The sequence below is a fragment of the Silurus meridionalis genome, chromosome 10 (genome assembly GCF_014805685.1).
Source record: "Silurus meridionalis isolate SWU-2019-XX chromosome 10, ASM1480568v1, whole genome shotgun sequence".
Classification (NCBI taxonomy): domain Eukaryota; kingdom Metazoa; phylum Chordata; class Actinopteri; order Siluriformes; family Siluridae; genus Silurus; species Silurus meridionalis.
The window spans coordinates 11,092,773-11,103,032 of NC_060893.1; the positions used below are offsets into that span (position 1 = coordinate 11,092,773).

General features: G+C 38.2%; 1 protein-coding gene across 3 annotated transcripts in view; it reads left to right on the top strand.

Annotated features, from left to right (window-relative positions):
• Positions 1 to 9,965, top strand: part of roraa (RAR-related orphan receptor A, paralog a) — a 248,884-nt gene extending 238,919 nt beyond the window's left edge. For all 3 annotated transcript variants that reach the window (XM_046859208.1, XM_046859209.1, XM_046859210.1), the window contains 4 exons: positions 1,511 to 1,618; positions 3,250 to 3,360; positions 3,787 to 3,899; positions 5,017 to 9,965. In XM_046859208.1, coding sequence (XP_046715164.1) covers positions 1,511 to 1,618; positions 3,250 to 3,360; positions 3,787 to 3,899; positions 5,017 to 5,181 — 497 coding nt within the window. In that variant the 3' untranslated portion in view covers positions 5,182 to 9,965. The remainder of the gene's footprint in view (positions 1 to 1,510; positions 1,619 to 3,249; positions 3,361 to 3,786; positions 3,900 to 5,016) is intronic.
• Positions 9,966 to 10,260: the final 295 nt, after the last annotated feature.

The following is a 10,260-nucleotide window of genomic DNA, read 5'->3' on the forward strand; positions in this document are numbered from 1 at the left end:
ATAATTCACTATTCATATATGGTATAATATTGGTATAACATATATATATATATATATATAGTTACTCATTATATTTTGCTTTCTTTTTTGTGAAATAATAAATTGCATTCTTCTTGTACTCGCTCTTCACAATGCATTCATTCTTTAATTAACTAATTAATGAAATTAATTAAGTTTTGTTATTTTATATATTGGACAATTTTATATTTTGTATAATTTATTTTTGTAACATATGTGTTCTTCCTTTTTCCGCGTGTGTGTCTGCCTCACGATTTCTGTTAGAATAGTAATAAAGTAAAGTGCAGTGTATATATAAAGTGCATATTATTTTTAGAATTTTTTTTTTTTCTATCTATACAGATAGTAAATTCTCAAATATCCACTAGTAAAATTATTATAATAGTATTAAAGTCATTGAAAACTAATTAACTTCAAAGTGTTGGAGGTTTTTTAGTTTATTTTATGTTGTGTCTTATTTTTATGTTATTCACATGCACTGTAAATAATACATAATTATAAATACAGTCAGTTCTCTTTTTTTTCCCCCAAACCCAGTACCAATTTTTATTATTTGTTACTGAACCCAGTATCCGATATTTTCTGCAGATATCTGCTTGATGCCGGTATCTAATCGGTGCCTGCTCAAATTATTTGTTTCTAAATGTGTTGTGTAATTGTTCTAATGATGATCTTAGTATTACGCATAATAATTGTAATTATCATTCGTTCTTCAGTGAGTGCTTTATCGTGATCAGGGTCGAGGTGGATCCAAAGTCTATCCAGGGAACACTCATTAATTAATTAGGGACAATTTAGCATAGCCAGTTCACATACAATTTGAGCGGTGGGATAAGTCGGAGAACCCTGTGCAGACACGGGAGAACATACTAGCATACAATATTCCAAGTTCAGAGCCCTGAGGGAACATTTCTTCTTGTGCCAGTGTACTGCCCATGATTACCATTTTAACCCTTCACTCTGCAGCCCTAGACATAGCACTGAACTAATTATAAACTGAAATGCAATTAAAATAATCGTTCTCATTTTGTGATTTTTCCCCTGTAAATGACAGGCCTAGCAGCTCTGTCTTACCCTCTGCACTTCCTCAGTGTCTAGTGTATCATTTGTGCTATTGAAGTCATATTGAAAACGACAAACTAACACCTGAAGTGACATCCTAAAGCAGTGGCATCTCACTATAGCGCCGTAATGGCTTCCGTTAATGTGTGTTTATCCTCTAATCCACTCTTCAGTGGAATTTCATCACCCACTCACAACAACATGACGCACAAAACAACATGAACAAAAAAAACCCTATGTATACAAAGCAAGATTATATTGAACATAGAGGATCTTTTTTTTTTTTTTTTTTATACAGAAAAGAAAACAACCAGAATGCCACATTTAATGGGGATAAATTTTTCTACATCATTTCTGTAAACTCAGAATTAATTGGTACAAACATTACTTATATTGCCTCTTCATGCTGGTGTGGTTTTTTTATCTCTAGGTTCTTTGGAGGTGGTGTTTGTCAGAATGTGTCGTGCCTTTGACCCTCAAAACAACACAGTCTTTTTTGACGGAAAATATGCCGGCCCTGATGTGTTTAAATCATTAGGTAAGTTGAAATGCATCTCATCTTTTGTGTTGTGGGAATTAAAGCTGCTCATATTCCCTCCTAAGCTCTGTGTGTGTTTGGCTGTGTGTGTTTGGCTGTGTGTGTGTGTGTGTGTGTGTGTGTGTGTGTGTGTGTGTGTGTGTGTCATTCATTGTCTTCTCTTTTTTTCATCAGACTATACAAATTAGGGGGAATAAATTCAGATCCCACAGTATTACTTGCATAACTGACAATTCATGCTAGGCTTCTGTCAACACATGCGTGTGCACACACACACACACATGGTAGACTGCTATAGACTGCTAATAAATCTGTCCATGCTGTTAATATAGTGCAGTCTCGACTACTCCTGCTGAAGAAGGCTACGTTAGACTGTAGCTGAACCTTCTGCATTTTTCTTGTGTGTCTGGGGGGGGGAACATATGGAAGATTGAGTGCCTGCTTGGAGAGTTTTTATCAACCCTACAAACCATACAGTCTTAATACAAGCAGTGCATTTCTCTAGTGTATGCAAATAACATTTATGTTTGAATGCCATGGCATTAGTAAAATCCTTTCCACTGTATTTCCTTATGCACATCCGAAGCCTTTTGAGGCAGAAAGCTGTCCAAATGCCAAAGTGAATACAAATGTGAGCAGAGAGAGCGGGAAGAGAAGCGGGAGCGTGTATGACTGTGTGTGTGTGTGTGTGTGTGTGTGTGTGTGTGTGTGTGTGTGTGTGTGTGCGTTTGTCTGTTTATATTAAGGAATCTCAGTGTGTGCATTTGTGTGGGTGTCCTTAGTGATGTAGCAACAATAGCATCTTATTCAGTGTATTGCGTTTGGACAACAAACCAGCCTCTGTCCTCTATGCTCTAGAGAAAACATTACACTGGAGGGTTGTGTGACAGAGAAAGAGAGAGACAGAGAGAGAGAGAGGGAGAGAGAGAGAGAGAAACCCCTCTAGTCATTGATTTTATTAAAAGTCCTGTAACCCTTATCAAGGTTGCATAACAGCACTCAGCTGCCCACAAATGATTAGCATGTAAAGGGGAGAACGGGGTGCAAAGTAATATTGAAGATTCACTTAGCCCGTTCGTTGTGTGTATCTCCAGGCTGATGGAATGACCTTCACTGCTGAAAATTAATTCATAAGTATATATACTGTGTATTTAAATCTATAAGATTCCATATTGTACTAATCATCTAAAACAATCTATTTAAAACATTCATTTGGCCAAATGATCCTTGTTAGAGGAAAAATCCTTGTCTGAATGAGCCTTTCAGACATACATGTGAGATTTAGCCTAATTGTGTGTGCAGCTGAGCTAAAGATCGATCAGTGGAAAAAATAGCTTGCTTTATTATAATGAGCAGAATAATCAGTGGTGGTGTTATATATAATATGTCCTGTTTGCATTAGATACAGTACATCGAAATGTATAATTCTGTTACTATATCTTTGTGTATGCATGTGTCTATTTATGTGTTCATGTGTTGCATGTTATATTCTGCCTGTGTGAAGGATCATCAGTGTGCTTGACACCTTTGTCTGTATCAGACTTAACCCCCTTTTGTCTTTTTCTCTCTCTCTCTCTCTCTCTCTCTCTCTCTCTCTCTCTCTCTCTCTCTTCCTCTTTCCTCTGTGGCAGGTTGTGATGACTTGATCAGCTCCATCTTTGAGTTTGGGAAAAACTTGTGTTCTATGCACCTGTCTGAGGATGAGCTCGCCCTGTTCTCAGCGTTTGTGTTGATGTCTGCAGGTAGGAGCAGAACTCATGGCTGCTACAGAGATCTAAAGCGCTCACACACTGCTCTGTACATTAGTCTGCAGGCACATATAACCATGTACGCACATGTACACACATTATGACACTAGGGTGGTTTTTGTTCAATTTAATCCCATTTTGCCTGAGCTAATTAGACCTATGTCAGATATTTGTTAAACCAGCCTGTGTTTCAGTGTGGAATACAATAGAATTTCATTGGTCTCTAATGTTTATTTTACATGCAGTGGCGTATTCTTCATTATGTTTCTCGCACAGTGTAGTCTGTACTTGTATCATTAGATTTGGGTCATTTACTTAAAATATCAGCATGGGAGAACTCAGTGTTAAACCTGTTCCTGATATGATATTTCATTTCTTGTGTGTGTGTCTGTGTGTGTGTCTGTGTGGGGGTGTGGCCAGACCGTTCATGGCTCCAAGAGAAAGTGAAGGTGGAGAAGCTACAGCAGAAGATCCAGCTGGCCCTTCAGCACGTCCTGCAGAAGAATCACAGAGAGGATGGCATACTAACAAAGGTAATGCCTTTGCAAAGCTGCTTTGAGACAATGTCCGTTGTGAAAAGCGCTATAAAAATAAACTTGACTGGTTTTCACAGACATGAAGCAGCTGACAAGACAAAGTTTACAATTACAGTTTAGATATTAATGCACAAAGCTTGGAGATACACACCTGGGCGTGTGTGACAGTCATTTGCAAGTTGGTGAACATACCACTTGCAGCAATGCCCACCTATAATTGTAGCTTTTCCTCTTCTTTTTTTTCCCCGGCCCCTTGCTAAGGTGATATGATACAATTGATCAAATTCACCCGGCTGAGAATCCAGTTCTCATCAGCGTGAAGGTGTGCTTTCATTTTCAGTAGCTCTTACTGTTCACTTCATCTAAGGTGAAATTTAATTAAAGATTTTTTTGCATATATGATTGTCTGTCCATTTCTGCATAAACTGACTAATAAAATTAAGTACAACATGAGGCAATTAATAATTTGTATCTGTATGTAGGTGATCAATTTAATTTTTTAATATATTAAGTATTTGTATTACTGTTTGGACAAAATTGCTATAATTTCATCTATATATGTTCATATGTCTTCAATTTACAGTACATTTCTTTCGCCACAGGTGTGGACAGTTTATGTGGATGTGGATCAGATACGTTATGTTTAAGTAACCTTATAGACTTAACTGAATGCTTATAAAAACAATACGAATATTTTGGTAGATTGCAAATACATATAGGTTATACAGACGCACATGATTTATGGATTTTTGTAGTAAAATTGATGTCTCTCTCACTGCCTGCTATTGTCATCTCTGCATTTAACCATATTTATTTTAACCCTTTTTGAACATTAGGGGTGAAAATGTGTTTTTTGTGTTTTCTAGTAGGGAGTGAAAGTATTTTATGGTTAAATCTATTAAATCATTAGCTAATGCACATTAAAGACACTTCCTGTCTGTGCTGTCCTAAGTGTGTGTGAAGAGTTGCTGTAACCCTGCCGCAAGTGAAAGTGAAGAGATTGGGGTGACCCTCCTCTTCCTCTTCTCTTCATCTTTAAACTTCCCTTCTGAATCTCAATAATGGACCTGTCTATGCTCCTCTCTTCCTTCTCTCTCACTCTCTCTCTATGCAGTTAATATGCAAAGTGTCGACCCTGCGGGCGCTGTGCAGCAGGCATACAGAGAAGCTGACCGCTTTCAAAGCAATATACCCGGACATTGTACGTACCCACTTCCCGCCCTTGTACAAGGAGCTCTTCGGATCAGACTTTGAGCAGTCCATGCCTGTGGACGGGTAGCGGCCCCTTCGTCCGCCCCACTCTGAGGGGCCACAAACACCGTGGGGAATGTCGAGCATGAATCTAAGACACTTTACCAGTGCCCTGCACATACACACCTACACACACAGACACACACACACACACACAGATGCACACACACACACACGACACAAACACAAAACAGGACAGCTAACCTGCTGCACACACTTTTATTTTCCTTTGGGGGGAACAGCAAGATGACTTTTATTTGGAGGGTTGATTTTGCGAGGTTTATTCCCTCCTTTTTTGACACAAGTGGGATTGGGAGGGCCCAAGGGGAAGGATGAGGAGATGGGGATGCTTGTTTTCTCTCTCTCTCTCTCTCTCTCTCTCTCTCTCTCTCTGTCTCTCTGTCTTTCTCTCTCTCTCTCTCTCTCTCTCTCTCTCTCTCTCTCTCTCTCTCTCTCTCTCTGTCTTTCTCACTCTCTCTCCGACTCAATCTGAAGCACTCATGCATACGATTCCAGAATGGTCCCATGATGATTGCTTAATGATCACCAGAAATGGTGTTTCCTGCTAAACATCTTATTGTATCAAACCTCTAAATACAGCAGAGCAGCCAGACATTCATTTCAACTGTCCCAGAAAATATTTAGTTTGGTTTAATTAAAAAAGAAATAGTTTTATTTAAGTTACAATAATAAGAATTCAGTCATTAGTCATTACTTATTATATCCTCCAAGTTCCTCCATCGACACCACCACCACCCACCCTCCCAAAAAAAAAAAGAAAGAAAACATACATGGCCGGTTCTCTCTACTCTTTCTGACTTTTGCTGGGAAGCTGCTGCTCAGAACGCAAACCAGCACCAAAATAGGGAGAGCCAAATGATGATAGAGGGAAGGTGAAAGGGAGAGAGAATGAGCGAAAGAGCAAGCATGGGGCACATGGAACGGATCCGTCTGCATGAGGTGGTACAAAACCGACACCTTCCTAAGGACAATCGTTTAAAAAAAAAAAAAAAAGAGAGAGAAAGATGAAAAAATTAGTAGAATTCTGGTAATTCTAGTTTTAAAAAAATGCAATTACTTTAGCTGTCGAGCACTTCATCCACCGTGGTTGCTTAGTGACATCATATAAGGCCATCTGCTATTAAATCCTTTTTCTGGACAGATTATGGCAGTTTAACTGAGCACACCGCCACAAAGCAAGGGTCCATTCCACCTGTTTTCTAATGTGCTACAGGGTATACGGTCATAAGTACTTACTATACAGAAAAGAAAAGTAATGTTTATAGAATCTATTTTAAATAACATGTATAATATTAGTAGCTAGACTATTCCTAATTGTCAAAAATTGATAAGGCACTTTTATTTGCACCTTTCTTTAATTTAAGACTTGTATATTTACCTAGTGATGTGTTGCATGTGCAAACAGAAATACAAGCGAAAAACCACCAACTCACAGAGGCTATGTTGGAAGCTCCTACAGGTGTGTGTGTGTGTGTTTGTGTGTGTGTGTGTGTGAGAGAGAGCGAGAGTGCGTAAGGAGAAGATCGATGCTGGGTAAAGGCTGACAGAGAGGTGTGTAGTGTTACATCAGGCTTTTGCGGCTCAGATCTGTTTTAGCGCTTTACAGTCTGAGAAGTGAGGGCCAGGCTGAAAATTATCCTAGATCATTATGCCAATCAACACTGCCAATCCACGCCTCACCATGTCTAAACCCGGCGTGACAAAATGGGAAGACATGTTAGCAGGCTTGATTTTCTCTTTTAGGTGTAATGCCTATTTTCAGCGCACACCAATGTAAAGCACAATAGTTACATCATTTCCTTTAAACTGTGTGGCAAGCAGGCACTGGGGTTTAGAATAATGAATCATCTTTGTGCCTCAGGTTTAGGAGCTAGTCAACAGTTCCATCTAGTGGTGGAGCTCGTACAACATCTCTCAGTATCTTCACATGCAGCTCGAGACATGCCTGTTTAATTCGGCCCCTATCTGCTTCTATAGAACAGAGATTTGCTTTGGGTTTAGGATTTAGTTTTGTACAGCCTCACTGTAACAGCCTTTGCCCAGTTGTACTGGTAGTAAGGAGACCGTTAAAAAATCAGAAAAAAAAAATATTCAAAGCCTTGTCTGGTAGTAAAACTTCTATTTTTCTATTATGTACAGTGCATAAGCTGTTGAAAGAAGCAGAGGAAGAGAGAAAGAAAGTGAGATTATAAAGCACTTATTCCTGCAATAATTCGATTTGTCTGCATCGTTGCGTTTTGTCAGAAACAATAATAGTGTTAGTGTGTTTCATTTTCCTCCCCCGAATGCGTAAACGTGTCTAATTGTTGAGTCTAAGCCCTTCAAGCGTGCCATAGCGGTTTCTCCTAATGTCGAGTCCACAGACATTCCAGATAAAATTATAATGTGAATATTCTAAAAATGCACAGAAACATCACACTGATATCCCTTTTACAAACACTTCTGCGAGTCATTATTAATTCTGTAGGAATATATATTTCTCCCTCAATCTTGCATAATGCTCCTAATACAATATGTATTTTCCTCAGGGAAGAGTTGTACTTCTAACTCTGTTTGACTCAGTTAGCATTCTTTTTTTTTTTTTTATGAGATGATGATTGGTCCCTCCATTGGCCCTCCATTTGTTTTTCCTGCACCTACATTCTCAGCATATACCGTAGTTATGTTAGCTGGGACGGCATGGCTCATTTAACCATATTACAGAAAAGCACACTAAAATTAGACCTGACATTTATTACCATAGAAAATGTGTTTCAGTAATCGTGTAACTTTGACTCGGTGCATGTGCAATGGCTTTGATCGACTGTTGCTGGCCAGAGACATTGAAATTACACAGAGTCATTCATCAGATCTGTGACAATCCAGCAGAATATTTCAAATTGGCAGCACATGGACTTAAATACTAAATGCTCAGGGAGAACTTTTAACTAAAAGTACTGGGGCAGACCATTTTCGTAACGTAGCAACATAACATTTTGTGTCGTTGCTGTTATTTGTTAGGTTGTTTTGGGATGATTTTTTTTTAAGAAGTACTTCTCTGGTTAATTTGTGAGACTCATAATCTCATGCTCACTTTGTTCACTTGTAACAAATCCTCCAATCTCGTCTCCTTTGTCAAAACAGTTCAGTGCACTCGTGTTATGCTACCAAAAGGGTCCAACGTCGTACAAAGAAAGAGAAAAAAACAAACAAACAATGAGCTTCAACGTCACCCCTTTTTTTTTAGTGTAACGTTCACACATATTGTATGAATCAATGTGCCAAATACCTCTAGTACAATTAGCTCCACTAGCAGACTCTGCCCATGAGCCAGGAGTGCGTCGTGTGTTACTAATACGGGTTTTGAACAGGGTAGCCACCGCAGTGGAGTTCCCTCTGAACAAGCTTTGATACGCAGAAGACTGTTGTAATTCTGTACTTTTCAGTCTACTTGATCCATATCGTGGTGTCCTAGTTAATGCTAATTACGATGATACCCGTTTGCACCCTTTGAGGAAAAAAAAAAAAAAAACTGTACTGATTTATTTTTTTTTTTTTTGTCAGTGTAGTTTGTTTTAGGTATTAAAAGCAATACAGGCTGTAAAGTAGAAACTTTGGACAAATTTATTTTTTCAATCAAAAGTACTAAACCATCTCTGGATTTGTGCTATTGACATGTCGATGTACAGATAAATACTTTGGCTTGTGAAAGATCCAGTCGCACATCAGAAGTTTCCATGTCATGTGTTCCGTGTGTGAATTCCGTGTTTGAGGTCTTTCTACCCTCTTTGTTTATTTTGTAAGAAGCAATATGAGTGAGTGTGTGTGTGTGTGTGTGTGTGTGTGTGTGTGTGTGTGTGTGTGTGTGTGTGTGTGTGTGTGTGTGTGGGTGGGTGCGTAAGTCGAACCCCAGACAAGGCTTTAATAAAGTAGATAAGGAGCAGCAGGGTCAGCTGGTGAAGTAAATGGTATATGGAAATCTTAGTTTTCCCAGGTTTTTACACTTTTAGTAGCAAGTTTAAACTCATCCATCAGGCTGGACAGGCATGACACAGTGCACGGCCCTGATCTTATTTAAAAAAATTCCTTTACACCTACATTATGCAATCCTGCCACTGACGGGCCTATGCAGTTGCAAAAAAAACGCCGAACCAGTTTACACTGTACCATCGTAATAACTCCGTCAGTCTTTCTTAGCGAGGGGCTTAGACTGCCAGAAGCCATTTGAATAATATTCACCATGTTAATACATGGAATTAATGTGTGATGTCATGCTTGTGATGCCATTTTTTATTTGAAAGTGTTAAGATGTATAGATTACTGATCATTTTCATTCATTTTTTTCTATGTGACCTTTAATCCCGAAAGCACAGCTAATACAGTGAGATATGTTTTAGAATATAGAGCAAAAGACAAAAAAAAAACCTTTAGCCATAATCGAATGTCAAGCAATAATATATATGGTATATTATTATTATTATTATTATTATTCATCTTTGTGCATAGGCTTTGAACACCTGCATGTAAATACACCTCTTATTTATCACTTTATTGTTGTTTTTGTTTGTTTAGTTTTTTTTCCCCTCTCTCTGATTATTTCTGTTTGTATATTTGACTAGTTCTGTTCCCAGGTGGAGAACTAAGAACTTCATAAGGCCTGTAAACTGTACAGCTCGAATTTCCCTCTCTTTCTCTCTCCCCCTCAGCTTTCTGCTTTTAATTCACTATATTTAATGTTATTATTGATCACATGTATAAAAGTAACTTTGTAACATCTGTCTGTATAGGTTAAAAAAAAAAAAAAAAGAAGAAAATACTGCTATTAAGACCTACTCAGTGCAAATATTTATCTGTTTATTGGATACATCATGCTGTACAGTATCTCTGTTTTTAGTATACTTCTCTCTTTTAGAGTTAGCTTGATAGCAGTAGGGCGTGCTGACATTTAATTTTGTGTTGAAACTGACGTGTGGTGCTAGGTAAGTTACTTTCGTGAACAAAAAAACTTATTACACAAAAAAACAAAAAAACTCGTGAATCATAGACAAGGCCACTCGATTAGTTCGTTCATTTCATTAAGTATTGATGCATTCTTTATATTAGGACT